This window comes from Oryctolagus cuniculus, chromosome 2 (genome assembly GCF_051225735.1).
Source record: "Oryctolagus cuniculus isolate XC-2025 breed Fujian yellow rabbit chromosome 2, ASM5122573v1, whole genome shotgun sequence".
In the NCBI taxonomy this organism is placed as follows: Eukaryota; Metazoa; Chordata; class Mammalia; order Lagomorpha; family Leporidae; genus Oryctolagus; species Oryctolagus cuniculus.
The window spans coordinates 92,683,080-92,703,455 of record NC_142868.1 but is presented as its reverse complement, the minus strand read 5'-3'; the positions used below and the strand labels follow the sequence as shown (position 1 = coordinate 92,703,455).

At 37.6% G+C, this 20,376-nt stretch overlaps 1 protein-coding gene across 1 annotated transcript in view; it reads right to left on the bottom strand.

Annotated features, from left to right (window-relative positions):
• The window catches only part of LOC100358989 (A disintegrin and metallopeptidase domain 3), a 99,686-nt gene that overhangs the window by 59,030 nt on the left and 20,280 nt on the right, over positions 1–20,376 (bottom strand). Inside the window, exons 4-11 of the mRNA XM_017350395.4 lie at positions 19,712–19,787; positions 14,613–14,689; positions 13,643–13,820; positions 12,545–12,610; positions 10,171–10,242; positions 9,799–9,965; positions 8,625–8,706; positions 1,743–1,879 (exon numbers count right to left, since the gene is read on the bottom strand). Coding sequence (XP_017205884.2) covers positions 1,743–1,879; positions 8,625–8,706; positions 9,799–9,965; positions 10,171–10,242; positions 12,545–12,610; positions 13,643–13,820; positions 14,613–14,689; positions 19,712–19,787 — 855 coding nt within the window. The remainder of the gene's footprint in view (positions 1–1,742; positions 1,880–8,624; positions 8,707–9,798; positions 9,966–10,170; positions 10,243–12,544; positions 12,611–13,642; positions 13,821–14,612; positions 14,690–19,711; positions 19,788–20,376) is intronic.

The following is a 20,376-nucleotide window of genomic DNA, read 5'->3' as shown; positions in this document are numbered from 1 at the left end:
ATGGCTAATTATGTCAGTATAAAATTAGAATCCCTTGCTCCTTGGTATTGCCACTTTACAGCAATAGGATCCAGCTGAGAATAAGCCCATGCATTTAGTTCTATGACTCTCCGATGCACTGACCTAAGTGCTTTGTTTCAACTTTCTTAACTGACAGAAGTTTTCTAACTGCTTAACCATTGCTTTGTAGAATGTCCTCCTATTTGTGTTTTTGAAATGTGTCCTGAAAGACTGAGGTTAGGAATCCTGGCAACAATGTCATAAGGATTATCCCTCCAATGTTTCACTGGGACTGAAAAAGTTGCTCAATATTTCAATTTATTTATAGTATTTAAAACAGTGACTTTGATACAGTTGTGTCTATTAGTCTTCATTACTGTCTTTCACCATAGCAACATATACTTTTTAATAATGTTTGACAAAGATAGTCTTTGTTAGTTTTTTAAAATTTTTATACAGTAAGCCACATCTCCACCTGAGTTTCCCAAGTGGCTGGGAGAAACTGAAGTAATTGAGTCATTATCTGCTGCCTCGCAGGATCTGTTAGCAGGAAGTTTGTTTGCGAGTGGAATACCCAGGACTTGAGCCAGCACTCTTATATGACATGCTGGTATCCTAAGAGGAAGCTCACCATCTAGAAATTTTAGAATGTCAGTGTTTGTCAAAACTACATACCAACAATATTAAAAATCACATCTATTTTTATATTTTTTGTCAATTAGTCATTCATAATTTCTTTCAATGAAATAGAACCAATGATAATGTAACATCTAAATATTTCCTGTGTGGTTACAAGATAATAATTAAGTCCATTTAAACTTTAAGCCATTTCCTCTCAATGGTTTAACTTGTTGCACTGCAGCTCCCATTCACCAGTATTATTTTTCATGTTGAAATTATCTCAGATTTCAATTCAAATTGAATTTGACAATCCTTGCAGCACAACACCAGATGCCTGAAGTATTATTTTTTTTTCTAATTTCCTAGATTTATCTCTGAGTTGTAAAAGTGTTTGGAGAAATTAAAATACTACATTGATGTATTTACCATCTGACTTCAATCACTCCTTTTTTTTAAAGATTTATTTATTCGACAGGTAGACTTACATAGAGAGAAAGGGGGAGAAAGAGAAAGATCTAGATCTCCCTCCACTGGTTCATCCCCCAAGTGGCAACAATGGCCATGATCCTGCCAGGCTGAAGCAAGAAGCCAGACACTCCACCCAGGTCTCCCATGTGGATGCCAGGGGCCCAAGCATTTGGGCAATCTTCTGCTATTTCACTTTCTTTGCCCTATGCCTAAAATGCCATTCTTTACAGTTCCAACCACTTCTAGTTTTTTGCTCCACTCACCCACAAATCTCCATACTCCAGGTCTGTTGGTTTTCTACATTTCATTATCCCAGGAGCTCTTCAGTGCTTATCCTGAATGGTTTTTCCAATACCTTCAACAAGACTCCAGTAAGCTCCCACAGGTCTGAGTCAACATCCACTTCCTTTCCACACAGTGGCTTCAAGCATGCATTCTACAGTATCCTACAGTTATTCTCTTTAGTATGTCAAATAAGTGCTTGTGTACTTAACACATATGTTGATGGTCAAGTTATATTGTAAGAGATTGAACATCAAGGGATAGCACAAGCATTCACAAAAGGGGAAACATATATATATATACACACACACACATATATATATATATATATATATACACACATACACAAAACACTTTAAAAAAAACCTTACATTGCTTCAGGATTCATTATGCACATAGGTCCTGGACAGTAACAATTGTAGATGTCATCATATGTTAATCCCAGATTAATTCCAAGCAATTGTACCACAACGACTGAAAATGCCTCTAAAGTGCCCATGTTTGGATACTAAACAGAGAAAAAACACAGAATAATTGCCCACAGTACTACCTCAGTGCTTTAATCTTGTCAACTTTTTTGGGCCATACTGCCTAAATGCAAATGCAAACTTAGGAAACAGTTACATCAAAGCTAGTTATTTTCTTAAGGATTTAGAAGACAAAAAGATAACTTTTTGAGTAACACTGTTTTTCAAATAGCATTGTCATATAATAAAATATTAATATATTAATGATAAATATGAATAATAAAATATTGATATAGTTTTTGTGATATTTAAATATTTTATGAATTTAAATCTAATGAATATCAACATTCACTTTGAGATTTACAAGGATTATTTCAGTAACTATTATTTCTGTACAGAACACATATTTTTTAATATATATTAAAAATATACAGCTTCTAAAGAGTTTAATTAGAAACTGGTGACCAAGAGGGAAACCTGTTGGAGTGAGGTGGACACTATGGGAAACGGTGGCTTGATCAGCATAGCCCTGACTGTTAATGAACAACTTAATACATTATCCCTCTTAGTAGTTTTTTTTATCTGTTCTACTTAATATGACTGGTTTAGTTCTGTAATTGATGCACAGTTATTCTTAAGTGTTGAAAATTAACTGAAATGTGATCCCTGTTGAACATGGGAGTGGGAATGGGAGAGGGAAGAGATGTATAATTTGGGACATGCTCAGGCCGACTTGCCCCAAGTGGTGGAGTTGGAAGCATACCAGGGGATTCCAATTCAATCCCATCGAGGTGGCATGTACCAATGCCATCTCACTGTTCCAGGTGATCAGTTTCAGTTCACAGTTGGTCATGGTGGAGGGACTGGGAGTCAAAGGGAGCACATAGACAAGTCTAGTACCTGCTAACGCTAACCGATGGAGTAAATAAAGGGGAGAGTGATCCAACATGGGAAGTGAGATACTCAGCAGACTCATAGAATGGCAGATGTCCTAAATAGCACTCTGGCCTCAGAATCAGCCCTAAAGGCATTCGGAGCTGGCTGAAAAGCCCATGAGAGTATTTCAGGCATGGAAAGCCAAGACACTCTGGCAAAAGATCTCTGCGAGTGAGATCCCAGTGGAAAGAACAGGTCTTCAAAGAAGGAGGTACCTTTCTCTGAAGGGAGGAGAGAACCTCCACTTTGACTATGACCTTGTCTAAACAAGATAAGAGTCGGAGAACTCAGAGGGCTTCCATAGCCTTGGAAACTCATGACTGGAGCATAGGGAAATTACTGATGCCATAGACAGGAGTGTCAATTGGTAAAGTCAACAACAGGAGTCACTGTGCACTTACTCCTCATGTAGGATCTCTATCCTTAATGTGCTGTACATTGAGACTTAATGCTATAACGAGTACTCAAACAATATATTTCATTTTGTGTTTCTATGGGGGTGCAAGCTGTTGAAATCCTTACTTAATGCATACTAAACTGATCCTCTGTAAAAAAAAAAAAAAAAAGAAATTATCAATTCCCAACTTGACTCTCACTGGGATTAAACATGACAATAGGTCTGCTCTGATTTCATCATCATTTAAAAAAAATCATCTATTATTTTTCACTTTATGTTTCTGTGTGGGAGCAAACTGTTGAAATCCATACTTAATGTATACTAAGCTGATCTTCTGTATATTAAGATAATCAAAAATGAATCTTGATGTGAATGGAAGGGGAGAAGGAGTGGGAAAGGGGAGGGTTGTGGGTGGGAAGGACGGTATGGGGGGGAAGCCATTGTAATCCATAAGTCGTACTTTGGAAATCTATATTCATTAAATAAAAGTTTAAAAAAATAAATAAATAAATATCTTGGAAAAAAAAAGAAACTGGTGACAAGGTGAATATGGAAAAATATTAAAAATTATTGACTATGAACTAATAATAATTATTATGAAAAGAGATAATTTGAAGAGTCAAGTTAATTTTTTTCTCAAAGCAAAGCAATATTGCCAAGTAGCCTTTTTCCAAACATTTACAAGTCAATGATTTTTTCCCTATCTCCATGATTGTCTATTCCCAATATCACACAGTTAATATAATACAGTAAATATACGCCTTTCATATTAGCTTCTTTTACTTTCCAAAATCTAATTAATGATAGTCTGTGTCTTTTTGGGAGTTAAGGCATTCGGATTTGGCTGAAGAGGCCATGAGAGTATTTTAGGCATGGAAAGCCAAGACATTATGGCAAAAAACAAAAACAAAATCAAAAACAAAACAAAAAAACTAAATGAAAGATCTCTGCGAGTGAGATCCCAGTAGAAAGAACGGGCCACCAAAGAAGGAGGTACCTTTCTCTGAAGGGAGGAGAGAACTTCCACTTTGACTATGACATTGTCTGAATAAGATCGAAGTTGGAGAACTCAAAAGGGTTCCATAGCCTTGGCAACTCATGACTAGAGTGTCAATTGTTAAGTCAACAACAGGAGTCACTGTGTACTTACTCCTCATGTGGTATCTCTATCCTTAATATATTGTCCAATGTGAATTGACTAGTACTGAAACAGTATTTTGCACTTTATATTCTGTGTGGGTGCAAACTGATGAAATCTTTACTTGATATATATGAAATCGATCTTTTGTATGTAAAGATAATTGAAAATGAATCTTGATGTGAATGGAATGGGAGAGGGAGCGGGAGATAGGAGGGGTATGAGTGGGAGGGAAGTTATGGAGGGGGGGAAGCCATTGTAATCCATAAACTGTACTTTGGAAATTTATATTTACTAAATAAAAGTTAAAAAAAGAAACTCAACCAAAGAATATTGTTTTGGACAAAACAAAGCTACCATTAAAAATTGATGAACAAATTATGACTTTTCCAGATCTGTAAAATCTCTTTCGAGTTCATTAGCATATATGACTTACAGGAAATGTTGAAGAAATATCTCAGATTGCAAAGAAAGTACACTAGATAGCAACACCAAGTTATTTGAAAATTATTAAGTCCTCATGGGGTGGGAAGTGTGACACAACATGTTAAATAGCCTTTTGGGATTTGTACATCTCACATTGGAGTGCCTGGTTTGGATACCGGATACACGTAACTTCTGACCCAGCTTCCTTCAAATTGCACCTGGGGGAAAGGGGATGATGGCCCATGTGCTTAGGTTCCCAAAACCCATGTGGGAGACCTGCATGGGGTTTTGCCTCCTGGCTTTGGCCTGGCCAACCCCTGAGAGCTGCAAGCATTTCAAGAGTGAACCAATGAATGGAAGATATCACTTTTTCATCTCTTCTCTCTGTGACTCTGTCCTTAAAAAAATTAATAAAATCTTTCAGAAAAAAAAGGATTTCATTATATAATTATTTGGTAAATTTAAACACAGGAAAGTATTTTAAAATTTTCATTGAAAATGTAATCATTAGATATTTATTGTAGTGCTAAGTAGTTTTGAAATTCAGGCATAGCATTTTCCTTTTTTAAATATTTATTTTTTATTTATTTTTTTAAATTTTATTTATTTATTTATTTATTTATTTATTTATTTTTTGACAGGCAGAGTGGACAGTGAGAGAGAGACAAAGAGAAAGATCTTCCTTTGCCATAGGTTCACCCTCTAATGGCCGCCGTGGCCGGCGCACTGTGTTGATCAAAAGCCAGGAGCCAACTGCTTCTCCTGGTCTCCTATGCAGGTGCAGGGCCCAAGGACTTGGGCCATCCTCCACTGCCTTCCCAGGCCACAGCAGAGAGCTGGCCTGGAAGAGGGGCAACCGGGACAGAATCTGGCACCCCAACCGGGACTAGAACCCGGTGTGCCAGCGCCGCAGGCGGAGGATTATCCTATTGAGCCATGGCGCCGGGTATTTTTTATTTATTTGAAAGGCAGGAATATAGAGAGACAGAGGAAGAGAGAGAAAGGTCTTCCATCCACTGGTTCACTCCCCAAATGGCCATAAAAGCAGGAGCTCAGCCTATCTGAAGCCAGGAGCCAGGGACTTCCTCCAGGTTGCCCATGTGGGTGCTGAGACCCAAGCGCTTGGGCCATCTTCTTCTGCTTTCCCAGGCCATAGCAGAGAGCTGGATTGGAAGAAGAGTGGCTGAGACATGAATTGGTGCTCATATGGGATGCAATGGTACCCATGTATAGAATGTGCAAAGCACACACATTCATAATCTCTATCCTGGTACCAAATATGAACAAATTATTATAATTTTTGTATATAAATTCACTTCAGTATTGGATGCGATGTGAAAAAATATAAATAAAACACTAAAAACCTATGCAATGACTGTTCTATATAAACATATGTAATTTGTGACACCAAGAACATGAAAGGAGGAATAGTTTGATAGACTGGAGTTTTTTTATGTAATTGAAGTTAAATTGTTATCAGTTTACAATAGAATTAAACTTTATGGAGTTTTTTTTATAATTCAATTGGTAACAACATGCAGAAAATTGCTATAAAACATACACAGAAGGAAAAGATTAGAATTCAAGCATTTTGAAAAAAAATCCTTCAAACACTAAGAGGACAGTAGGGAAAGTACAAAAATTCTACAAGATATACAGTCAAGAACAAAATAACTGTAGGAGATTCTTCCCTATCACTAAATACTCTAAGTGTAAATGGATTAAACTTCCTAATCGAGGGAAATATTGACTGTATGAGTTCAAAAACATGCTTAAAATGTATGTTCCTATAAAATAGTCACTTTAGACCCAAGAGCAAACGTTGTCTAAATGGGAAAGGAGGGAAAGGATTTGTCATAGAAACGGTAACCAAGAGAGAACAATTGTGGTTGTACTAGATATCAGATAAGACGTACGTTCAATGAAAAGTGTAAGAGGCCAAGGCTGCTATAACATGGGACAAGAAAAAAAACGAGAAATTCACCAAGCTGATGAGGGTCATTTTAACTGTGTGTCAACATGAAAAAAATCATATTTATGAAATAACTGAAGGGAATATGAAATGGCAATGCAATATTAGTAAGAAACTTCAAGGACTCCATTTTAACCAAAAGCCCCAGAAAATCAGAAATTAGAGAGATGCATAAAAGATGTTTTCAGCCATAACGATAGCCCAACTGGAATGAAAATGCATTTATATAGCAATCTACCAAGCAGCGGCAGGATGCCCAACAGCCTTCAGCACATACAGAACATTCTCTAGTGTCAAATACCTCTTAGGCCACGAAAAAAGTTAATAAGATTCTTAATAACTTTTTAAAAAAGTACTGAAATAACATAATCTTTTACCTATCTCAGTGTGATAAAATTAGAACAAATTAAAGAAACATTAATCCTCAAAAATATGTGATGATTAAAACACATTCTTAATTTTTTTCAAAAAAAAAACATGAAATCTGCTCCCTTTTTAAGTCATGCGGATCCAGCTGAAAAGCCCATGAGACTATTTCAGGCATGGAAAGCCAAGACACTCTGGGGAAAAACAAAACAAAACAAAAAAACTAAATGAAAGATCTCCGCAAGTGAGATCCCAGTGGAAAGAATGGGTCATCAAAGAAGGAGGAGAACTTCCACTTTGACCATGGCCTTGCCTAAAAATTATCAGAGTCAGTGAACTCAGGGGGCTTCCATAGCCTTGGCAGCTCATGACAAGAGCCTAGGGTGATTACTGAGGCCATAAACAAGAGTGTCAATTTGTTAAGTCAACAACAGGAGTCACTGTGCACTTACTCCTCATGTAGGATCTTTGTCCTTAGTGTGCTTAACATTGAGATTTAATGCTATAACTAGTGCTCAAACAGTATTTTTTCACTTTATGTTTCTGTGTGGGAGCAAACTGTTGAAATCTTTACTTAATGTATGCTAAACTGATCTTCTGTATATAAAGAGAATAGAAAATGAATCTTGATGCGAATGGAAGGGGAGAGGGAGTGGGAAAGGGGAGGGTTGCGGGTGGGAGGGACGTTATGGGGGAGAAGCCATTGTAATCCATAAGCTGTACTTTGGAAATTTATATTCATTAAATAAAAGTTAAAAAAATAAAGAAAGAAAGAAAAACACAAAATGGTAAAATTCCTTGAAAGAAATATAGGAGACAAGTGTTAGAGACATTAGACTAATGCAAATATATCAAACTTAGAAACATTTATGCTTCAAATTACACAGCCATAGAACATAAAGCAACTAATGGAAGCATGGAAAATATTTGTAAAGCCCATATCCAATAAGGAGTTTATATCCAGAATATAAATACCTTTCATAACTCCACAACAAAAAAAAATCAAATAACCCAATTAAAAAATGGCAATTTGCTTCAACAGACATTCCTCCAGATATACATTCAAAAGTTCAACACTACAAACAATAAAGAAAATGCATGTCCAACACAATTAGATGTCACAATTAGGCAGTCATAGAAAGACAGATATTGCATGGCTCCACTTACACATGGAATCGAGAGTTATGAAACTGATGGAAATAAAAAGCAGAACTATGATTACCAGGGACCAAACAGTGCAGTGCCATTAGTGTAGAGTTTCATTTTTGCAAGATGAAAAACTGCAGATCTCTTTCATCGTCATGTGAAGATATTTGACTGCTGGACAGTACACTTAAAATGCTAAGATGGGAAGTTTTATGCTATTTACTTTTCCAAAATAACAAATCCTTTAAAACTGATAATATTTGAGTATCAAAACCTGAAGGCACCATCTTATAAACATTCGGCAAAGCGTTATGATAGGTGCAGTACTTGCACTTTTGTTGAGTGACACGAATGTTAACGTTCTGAACCTCATGTTGTGAATGAAGTGATGGGACAGGTGCGTACCAGAGCAACTCCTGTAGCAAACTTTGGATCACACGCCATTCCATGATATGTTGTTCCCACAAATGTAGCATAGTCCCTGTAACTAAAGAACAGAGTTATTTCTTGTGAATATCTGCTTTGAAAAGTTTCATTAACAATGTTTTACAAATTGGATTATGCACTAGAGTTACGCTTTCTTTAAGAACATGTTGAAAACCACCACGTCTTATGCTGTCAACATGTATTATTTGATTCATGTAGTTCACATAGAGTTAATTTCAAAAACTGCTGAACATTATATTATGGTAAAAGTCCCAAACCTAGCAGTGCCCAACCTATCCCCCAGTTTGAAATATCACTGCTGCCCTTGCAGGACGGATGCAATTCTAAGATATAAAAGTCAAGCCAGTTTATTGCCATGACTCGCACATAGTATATCAACCCTAACAGTAGTAAAAGTATTGGATTGGAGGATAGGGAAGAAAGAGATAAAATATGCAATAAAGGAAAAGAAAGACAGGATGTAGCCAAGTGTGCACATTCATTTTAGTACTTTTTTATTGTTGCTTCTTAGATTCCACTTGAGGGAACCACCAATATATTTAATTTTTTTCATGTTGCTTAAGATAGTTAACATTCTGTTTCTCTGTATAAAAATTAAATAAGGAAAATAAATATCTATACAAAAGAATCTTGGAAGATGTGGATAGATGAACAGGTCCCCCTCGGGTCAGCAGGAACATACCAGAGAGTAGTCTAACCACAAGGATGGTGAAGTTACTGTTACAACGCTTTTTGTGATAACAAGCACGTTAGGCAATCACTGTGTTCTGCGAAAGGTTGCATTTATCTAATGCTAAAGTGATGGTTTCAGTCATTTCCCCGAGAACTTCACAACCACAGAGGACCCAGCATGGTCCCCAGGCTTTCCAGCTCCCCGCGCTTTGTAAGTGGTCTACTCAGACAGCGAAGGAATAGTAGCACTTAAACAACGTCTTGACTGTTTTTTATGTTTTGTAGTTGCATATACAATATTCAAATAAAATATTCAAATAAATAATTCAATATTCAAATAAAATAAATAAATTTTAACATTGTTAAAAAATTATTGTTAGACATAAATTTTGTATGTTATTTTGATAGTTAACATATGAGACAAATTGTTAAACTCTGCCGGTGTGAATAAAATGCTTACATAAATAAGTAGGACATTTCATGGGGATTTTGAAATGGATCATTTTGTTTCCAAGACAGAAATCTTTTTAGTATTTCTTCAGCATCTCCATTTGTTGAGATCTTATTTTTGTCTGACCAGAGCTCCAGAGTGGACAGCATAACAGTTATTTTAAACTGAGAAAACATCTGAAATAAGAAGATAGATGATGCACAGCTTTGGGTAACCCTGCAGCAGATGTAATACATTCAATTAACTATGATTTGGAGAGGAATCTATTGGTAAATGGAACTAGTATACAGAATTACATTGTTAAAATGCAAATTCAATTTATGCAATAATATCACTGTATCAAAACTATTTCTAACTTAAATATGAAACATTAATACTTACAGAATTAATGAGACTAAAGATACGGATAACTTTTTCAGCCACAAGTTCTTCTTCCGAGCCCATAACGTCATACTGGAAGGCAAATGTTTGTTTCTTAATTTTTTGATAAAATTACTTCGCATTTTAAATGATAGAATTCTAAATATAAAAGCTAAAATAATGCAATGTTCAAATCAAGAGGCCATAATAGAATTAAGATCTCCTCTCCTCTCCCCTCCCTTTCCCTTCCCTCTTTTAAAAGGTGGCAGGAGTACTTAGGATATGAGATTCGGTGATTCCTGATGTCAGCTTGACCCATTATTAGTGACGTTAATTATTTTGATAATCTGGAATTTTACTAAGTTAAGTCATGTTCAGTTAGTATTTTTCCCTTCTAATAAATAATTTGTGAAAAGATGCTTTGAAATCATGTAAAAAGACTCTCTTCCCCCTCAAACGGCCACTCTCTTAGCCTGAATCATTTATTATGAAGCTGGTTGCCGGTGATTTTTTTTTCTACCTCCAGAATCCTTTCCACGTTAATTAGTTGCTATTTTACTCCAAGGAAAAGCTTCCTATCTCATGCTCATTTATCTATTTTTTGTTAAATGTCAGATTAGACTCATAGATAATTATTTAATATGATGAATATTATACTATTGTAATTTTCTTTTTTCCCTTTTTTATTTTTATTTTCAACTATCATTTTTAAGTTTTGATGTTAAAAATGCCTCATATTTAAAAGCCCCATCAAACCAGCTACAGTGATTTTTTTAATATGAAAATTGTGTCCTCATCATTTTTAGAGCACTTGGCTGGCACAAGATGTTTCGAGTTTATTGTGTAGTTTCCCAATTCTAGTCTCCTAACCAGCCATTTTCCAAAGCATCTTATTCATTTAATGAATCTATAATTTAATATTCTACATTATTTTGATTAAACTTAAAATTAATTTTAGTTGCCTCATTTTAATACTTACAAATTAAAGATGAAAATAGCACAATTTCATATAAACTACATTAGGGAGACATATCAGAAATGAAGACTTACTAGAAAGGGCGTAAAGCTTTGGGAGTTATGAACATGTAGAAAAAAAGTAATACATTTTTCTTTCACTGAATTTCTCTAAACAACAATTCATGTCTTACAATAATTTATTTTGTGGTGTATGACAACTGGCACACAAAATGCGACAAAGTGGCAATGAGTGATGGGGGTTAAATGGAATATTACTATTGACAGGCTCTTTCTTTACATACGTGATGGTATAATACTAATTCTAGATCATGGCAAGTTAAAAACACCAACGGGAAGTAAAAGAAAAACTACTGGCCTGGGGTACTGGAAACAGAGTTAGCAGGAAAAGGAACCTCAGTTTGGAGATGAAAATAGATGTTAAGGGCAACCCAATAGTCCAAAAGGAGGAAGAACAAAAGCACCAGTCATTGATGAGACCTAAGAAGAAAACTACTGCGTAACCCACATACACAATTTTCAGGACTTTGATAAATACAAATGTACTCAATCTTATTATAAATGATTCGTCCCATTTTTATTTTTTTATTTATTTATTTTTTATTTATTTATTTATTTTTTATTTTTTGACAGGCAGAGTTGACAGTGAGAGAGAGAGAGAGAGAGAGAGAGAAAGGTCTTCCTTTGCCGTTGGTTCACCCTCCAATGGCCGCCATGGCTGGCGCACTGCAGCCGGCGCACCACACTGATCCAATGGCAGGAGCCAGGTGCTTTTCCTGGTCTCCCATGGGGTGCAGGGCCCAAGCACCTGGGCCATCCTCCACTGCACTCCCTGGCCACAGCAGAGAGCTGGCCTGGAAGAGGGGCAACCCGGGACAGAATCCGGCGCCCCGACCGGGACTAGAACCCGGTGTGCCGGCGCCACAAGGCAGAGGATTAGCCTAGTGAGCCGCAGCGCCGGCCTCGTCCCATTTTTAAAACTCAGGGCTTCCACCAAGAAATTATACAAAAAATGGTCTTATAAAGGATATCTAAGAAAAAGGTCTTCCAGTTTAGAAACTAATACAATAGTTTACATTAAAATGAATGTAGATGTAAGAAAGAGTTTTAAGGAGAATTGGAGACGATCCAGGCTGTTGGCTGCTAGTTCTTACTGCATACATTTTATTGTAGTAGAATCTTCCCATACAAAGATGCATTATTCTAGAATTCTATGCTATTTTGGAAATCAGTATGGAAATATTGATTCCATACGTCTATGTAAGGGAAAATGACAGTTCTTTATTGTTATAATGTACTGAGACACCTGTTTTGAAAAGAGTAAAATGTATCTGAATTGAAAACAATAGAAGTTTATTATGACTGTTTCCCACAAATGGAGCACAATAGAAAGTCATACTAAAACATCAATGATTCATACCATGGCTTTATCCATAATGATTTTCATTTTTAGCGTTGTTTTCCGTAAGCTAGTATCTGAAATTCCCTGTTAAAAAAGGACACAAATTAAATAAAACATTTAAAAATTATTATCTTGTGCAATACATACAGACACACAGAGGGAGAGAGATAGATATATCCAGTTTCATAGATACAGATAAAGACGCACTAAAACAAAAACATTGTTATCAAACAATTTTGTGGCAATTACTTTCCTCTGTGTGTGTGTGTGTGTGTGTGTGTGTGTGTGAAGGATTTAATGGGAAATCACAGGCATCCAATTCACAGTCCTGATTTGGCAGTCTGACTTCCGCTTTTTTCCTAATACAAATCTGTAAAGGGCATCAATTTTTCTTCAGGTAATAATGTAAGAAAGGAAGCATTGTCAGGGTTTGCTTCACAGGATGCTCAGGAAGAAAAATTTGGAGTATCCTTGTATGCAAATGTGTCTCAAGCCATAAAGCTTATATATTATGGACTTTAATCAAGCCATAAAGCTTATATTTTTATTTTTCTCTTTTAATTTCATTTTTACATGAACTTTTTGAAGCTCACTTTTATAAGTGGAACAAATTATATAAACATACAACAAAAAATGTTAGCAATAGAGTCCCCAAAGGACTTGGGCCATCCTCTGCTGCTTTTCCAGGAGCCTTAACAAGGAGCTAGATTGGAAGTGGAGCAGCCAGGATTCAAACCGGTGCCCAGAAGGGATGCCGACACTGCAGGCTGGAGTTTAATCTGCTGCATCACACACATATTTCATGTTTAACTTATTTGAGAACCAATATTATTTACCTTACATACCAAGAAATATCATATAATTTAATAAGAAAAATATGTTATCTTCTTAATGACTAAATGAAAATTTCAAGGAAGCATACGCTGTTAGATCATTTTTCTGTTTCTCATCCTAGTACATCTTATATTTCTAACCATAATCTTAATAAGCATCTTTAAAAGAAACACAGTATATAAGCAAATATTAATATAATCAACATCAGTTTAAATTTGTTTTCCATCCATGTCAGATCTCAGTAGTGATGTAAATGAAGATACAGTGAAAAAGTTCACTCACCTCTGATTTGACCAGAATCCTGTAAGAACTGCTTACATATTGATTTGTTAGGTGATTTTTTTGGAAAAGTGGATAACCAATTTTATTATTCTTCGTTTGAAAAACTATATGCTCGTTATTAGCTGAACTGTCCAGTGGTTCAATCCCATAACTGACATTCTCAAACTGCAATAATCCTCTAAATATTGAAATACAAAAAAAAAATTTTCATTAGAACACATTTCCCATTAAGAAATGAAAAATCAACAGTAAAAAATTGTACATTTTGATAGCTATCTTTGCATTCCAATCCCTGATAACCACTCCATAATTCTTAAATTAACTTCCAAACCCAAGTTTATAACTTCTTCTGTCTACCATGGAATTTAGGCACGGTGATGGTTTGAGTCTGGCTAAGAAATGTGAATATTCTTCATGTTAGATGGGGTTTTTTATTCATAAATATTGTGACTTAAAACCTGTGTTACTAAGAAAGGAAGAAAAGTAAGAATAAGAGAAAGAGGAAAGGAATGTATATGGAGAGGGGCCAGCACTATGGTGTTGTAGGTTAAGCTTCTGCCTGCAGCACCAGCATCCCATATGGGCACCAGTTCTTGTCCCGGCTGCTCCTCTTCTGATCCAGCTCTCTGCTATGGCCTGGGATAGCAGTAGAAGATGGACCAAGTCCTTGGGCTCCTGCACCCTCATGAGAGACACAAAAAGTTCCTGGCTCCTTGCTTTGGATCGGCATAGATCTGGCCATTGCAGCCATCTGGGGAGTGAACCAGCGGATGGAAGATCTTTCTCTCTCTCTGTCTCTCCCTCTCACTGTCTGTAACTCTATTCGCAAATAAATAATTTTTTTTTAAGAAAAGGAAAATATATAGAAGAAAACACAATTGGCATCTATCTCTCTTTGTTTCACTCCACCCTTCAAAGACCTTCTGAGATGCGACTCATCTCAGGGCGCATTTCCAGGACATACCATTACCTGAGTCCAGAGCAGATGCTCAGTGTTACGGCGGATTTTGGAAACTCTTTACTATATCCTTGGTAAAAGCACTGATCCTAAAAAGAGGTATAGGAAGACACATACATAAGTAATTTATAAATCAGGTCATCGGTTTTATGCTTACTCCCCAGAGGGCATCAAAGCATTCAAACTTAGCTGTTATAACATCAGTCATCAGCAGTTCATGGTCCTCGTCATCTGTCTTCAGTTTCTTCCTCCTACCCTCTCTGTCTATGAATCATCATGACTGCCATCTTCTTCCACATAACTCTTGCTAAAATTTTATTTTCATACACTACTTTCTTATTGACATTTTACTTATTCGGTTTTTTTCCTAGCTATGGAATTTGTACCTTCTTAATTTTAGTTAAAATCATGTCTACACCTATAGGTGAACCATATGTGGTGCAGTGGGATCCCCAGCAGAAGCAAAGGATGAGGCACAAGCCACAATACTGCAAGTGCTAAGAAAGCAGGAGAGCAGGCAACACCAAACCTAACTTCACCTGGGAACCCACCTTGCAAAGCAGAGCATTGAAATGACAGCAAGTGTCTACTTTGACTAACTATCAAAGAACCAATCAACATCACTCATCACCTAGAAAACCAGGAAATCACAAAGATGGGGAAAGAAAATGAACTGATATGGATATCTAAGTGTGTGACATGTGGGAACTACCAAATCAAGACTTGAGAGATGCTACAACAAAGCTGTATCAATGAATAATTAGGAATTTTCTTAAATAAATTAAAGAAAAGAAATGAAAGAAAAGAAGGAAGGAAGAAAGGAAGAAAAGAGGAAAAAGAAGCCATAAAAATGAACAAATTAAAACACTGAGACATAAAATAAACAACAAAGAAAACAACAACAACAAAAAGCACACAGAAAAACAAACAACCACCTTATGTAACCTTCATACTATAGATGATTAAGGACAGAAGCATAGAATGAAAGAATTCAATAGAACTCATCCAATCTGTGCAACAGAGAAAAGGGATAGGAAAAAATGCTTAGTCTCAGTGATTTGTAGAATAGCAAAATGTCTAAAAAGAATCCATCATAGATTCAGAAGCAGAGAAAGAACTTTGGGTTCAAGCAATATTCCAAGAAATGATGAGGACAATTCCAGTGAGTAAGATGTTGGAAAAGGAATTCCTGGTCACCCCTTCTCTCCACAGGCACACCAGTTCTGCAGTGCACACAGAAAACTTTTCTTCGTGAAAAATCACAAACTAGTGTAAAATTCCTGGTGGCCTTGGGGGATGTAAAACTAGACTCCCCGGTATCTGTAGGCACATTCAAGACACATGCTTAGCAGAAACCCTGATACTGGAGCAGCACCCCAGGATTGGGAAGAGGTTCCCTGGAAGCCACCTTCACCAACAGGGGAGGTGAGAGGTTAACTCTTGTATCTGTCACCCTGACATTTTCACAAGGGCCCGAGAAACATTTTCATAGTTTCTCACCAGTCCTGAGACTCTCAAGACTATGTCACAGTCCAGGCACCTGGGGGACAACAGAGGTGGCAGCTGGGACTGGTTACAGCATTGTTCTTCATCATTTTTGCTTTACAGAACACGCTGACAAAAGCCACACCTGCTTGCTTCTTCTTGGTGTGGGAACCTGTGTCGATGGGCACCAGCATTCCCTGTCTAATAGGCTGAGAGCTTCCCCTGGATTATAGCAGTCTTTCAAGAGTGGTAGAGGTGCCTGCTTTATCTTCTCCATGGATGTCAACACAGAATAAAGACTAATAAAGGATTGGTCCAAGATATATTAAAGAACGAACATTATAAAACTCTAGAAATGAACCGCAAGAAATGAAGCTACGTGATTTACCTGAGAAAGCATTAAAACAAACTGTCATGAAGGTGCTTAATGAGGTCAAGACAATAATCATGATCAAATAAAGAATTGCAGTGGGAAGATAAAAATATTAAAAAGTACCAGAAAGAGGGGCCAACGTTGTGGCATAGCAGGTAAAGCCACTGCCTGCAGCGCCAGCATCCCATATGGGCGCTGGTTCGAGTCCCAGCTGCTCCTCTTCCAATCCAGCTCTCTGCTATGGCCTGGGGAAGCTGTAGAAGATGGCCCAGGTGCTTGGGCCCCTGCACACACGTGGGAAACATGGAGGAAGCTCCTGGTTTCAGATCAGCACAGCTCCGACCGTTGCAGTCAACTGGGCAGTGAACCAGTGGATGGAAGACCTTTCTCTCTCTCTCTCTCTCTCTCTCTCTACCTCTACCTCTACCTCTACCTCTCCTTCTCTCTCTGTATAACTCTTACTTTCAAATAAATAAATAAATCTTTAAAAAAAAGTGCCAGAAGGAAATCAGGAAGCCAAGGAATACAGTAGCTAAATTGTAAAAAAATTATCCTGGGGAGTGTTTAATGGTCAACATCAAGAAAAAGAAAATCACAACAACACAGTGACAGATTGCTGTAAATAATTTAACCAGAGGGGAAAAAAGGAAAATGAATTAAAAAAGTTTTTAAAAAAAGGTTAAAGAAATTAATGAGGGGCCAGTGCTGTGGCGCGGTGAGTTAACGCCCTGGCCTGAAGCGCTGGCATCCCATACGGGTGCCGGTTCGAGACCTGGCTGCTCCACTTCCAAGCCAGCTCTCTGCTATGGCCTGAGAAAGCAGTAGAAGATAGCCCAAGTCCTTGGACCCCTGCACCCATGTGGGAGACCTGGAAGAAGCTCCTGGCTCCTGGCTTCTGATCAGTGCAGCTCCGACCATTGCAGCCAACTGGGGAGTGAACCAGCAGATGGAAGACCTCTCTCTCTCTCTCTCTCTCTCTGCCTCTCTTCTCCGTAACTCTGACTTTCAAATAAATAAAAAAGGGAATTAATAGGACCAACACACAGATCAGTAATAACTCTGTGAGTCTCAGAAGGTGGAAAGAGAAAAGATCAGACAATGCATTTGAATAAATAACAGTCAGTAATATATTAAAATAAATATATTGTTAAATGATATAGTAGAATATCTGGGCTACCCAAAATTGTAAGCATTTGTACTTTCTTTGTGATGAGACTATTAAAAACCTTCTCTTCTATCTGTTTTTATTTATAAATAAAAATCATTAAGTATAATCACTTGTCTATGTAATACCATAATTATTATATCAATTACAAATGAAATAAACAAGTAAAAGGATATTAAAATATGTTATAAATATTGGAGCCGGCGCCGCGGCTCACTAGGCTAATCCTCCGCCTAGCGGCGCCGGCACACCGGGTTCTAGTCCCGGTCGGGGCGCCGGATTCTGTCCCGGTTGCCCCTCTTCCAGGCCAGCTCTCTGCTGTGGCCAGGGAGTGCAGTGGAGGATGGCCCAGGTGCTTGGGCCCTGCACCCCATGGGAGACCAGGAAAAGCACCTGGCTCCTGGCTCCTGCCATCGGATCAGCGCGGTGCGCCGGCCGCAGCGTGCCGGCCGCGGCGGCCATTGGAGGGTGAACCAACGGCAAAAGGAAGACCTTTCTCTCTGTCTCTCCCTCTCACTGTCCACTCTGCCTGTCAAAAAATAAAAAAAAATAAAAAATAAAAAAAAATATGTTATAAATATTGGCTGCACGCTTATCAGGTGAGGAAGGAAATTATTGATACTCAGATTGAAGAATCCCAAAGAGACTAATAAAGATTCACCTTCAGCCACATTTTACTGAAATTCTCAAAAGCCAAAGCCAAGAGAACATTACAAAGGGAACAAGAGAATAGTGACTTGTCACATGCAGGGACACTCCATAGGACCATCAGCATGATTTTTTTCTGGAGATTCCTTTCAGACCAGAAGGTTGTGGGATGAAAGACAGCATGAGTATCTTATCTAGCAGGTGAGTTGCTGGTTGATATCCCATGGCCCCCATCAGAGTGTCTGGGTTGGACTCCTGGCTACCGTTTCAGTTTCCTGTTTCCTGATTACAGATCTTTGGGGAGTGAATCAACAGACAGAAACACTGTTTGTCTCTCAAATAAATGAAATGAATTTTTTAAAATGAAGGACAGAAGAGACGGAGCCAGAAAAGGAAAAGGAGAAGGAATCTATCATCTTAGGTCTGCTTTCATGGAAATGTCCAATCTTTTCAATTTGATTCCAGTAATCAAATGTGATGCCAGTATCACAGGTGCCAGCTTAACCCGCTGTACCAGAATTACAATCCCTGAATTTATTTTTTGATGGCTAAACTCTGAGTTTAAACATAGTTGTTATATTTGATAAGTTTTCAGGGGTGGATGTTTTGGAGCAGCTGTTAAGACCCCTTGAGTTACCTGCACCCCTGTGGGAGCACCTCAGATCAGTTCCTGGCGCCAGTCCTGATTCAAGCTTGCTGACAATATGCACACTGGCTGACAGTGCTGAGGGCTTAGGTATGTGGTTTGCTATCATCAACATGAGAGATACAGATTGATTTCCTAGCTCCTGGCTTTGGCCTGCCCAGTTCTATTGTTGTAGGCATTTGAGGAGTTCACCAGCAGCAAACAGATCTCTCTTTCTCTCTCTCTCTCTCTCCCATTCTCTCCCCTCTTCTTTTTAAGATTTTATTTATTTATTTCAGAGGTAGTTACAGACAGTGAGAGGGAGAGACAAAGAGAAAGGTCTTTCGTCCTCTGGTTCATTCTCCAAAAAGGCTGCAGCAGCTGGAGCTGCACCGATCCAAAGCCAGGAACCAGGAGCTTCTTCCAGTCTCCCACACGGGTGCAGCGGCCCAAGAGCTTGGGTCATCTTCTACTGCTTTCCCAGGCTACAGTAGAGAGCAGGATTGGAAGAGGAGCAGCTGGGACTCGAACCAGCGCCCATATAGGATGCAGGCATTGCAGGCGGAGGATTAACCAACTGAGCCACAGCGCCGGCCCTCACCTCTTCTTTTCTCTTTATCTCTCTGTCCCTTTATTTTTAAGATGGAGAAAAATAAAAATTTTTTTTTAATAATACACCTCCAAAGGAATTGTCACTTTGTATGACTTTGTGATGTGTTTACTAATTTTGCAGGCAGTAAAGAATTTGCATTCTTCCTAAGAGTGGTGCCATTGTAACACGAGAGAAAGTTAACTAGGTAGATTATAAAACTTACCTTTATTACTGGAGAAAATGTGCTCCGTGTTCCTGACTTGTATGAATACACCATGAAATAGGGGGGTAAAAACGACCTAGTTCAACCAAAACAATAGCATTTCATTGTAATAATATCATCAATCAAAAATAACTTCTAAAATACTGAAATCAAACTAAATTCACATTCAATTTTACAAACTCAAATGTACCAAAACTAAATGAACATATCTGTACATTTCCAAGACAGTCTTTCACTATCATATTGCAATTTATAAGAAAAAGATGAGGCCCAGATATAACCAGAAATTAGTATAGATGCTGTAATTAGTATAGATATGTAAATGTAAATTAGTATAGATTCAAAATGCCTCACTGGCAAACACAGACTTATGTAAAATAATAGCTTAGGCTTCTACATTTCAAAAACCATTTGCTGCTATATTCTAGCAATAAATCTTATGGGTGAATACTTTAGTTAACCTTTATTAATTGATCATTTTAGGTTCATCTCTCTCTCACACACACACACACAGGTTATTTCAGAAAATTCATAGAAAATGTAAACTAAAGTCTATGTGAGTGCAAAAATTTTAGAAGTCCATGCATATTTGTTCATTATATACATTCTCCATGAGCTTTCTGAAGGCCAGGTATCTATTTGCACTATGTATTGCTTATGATATT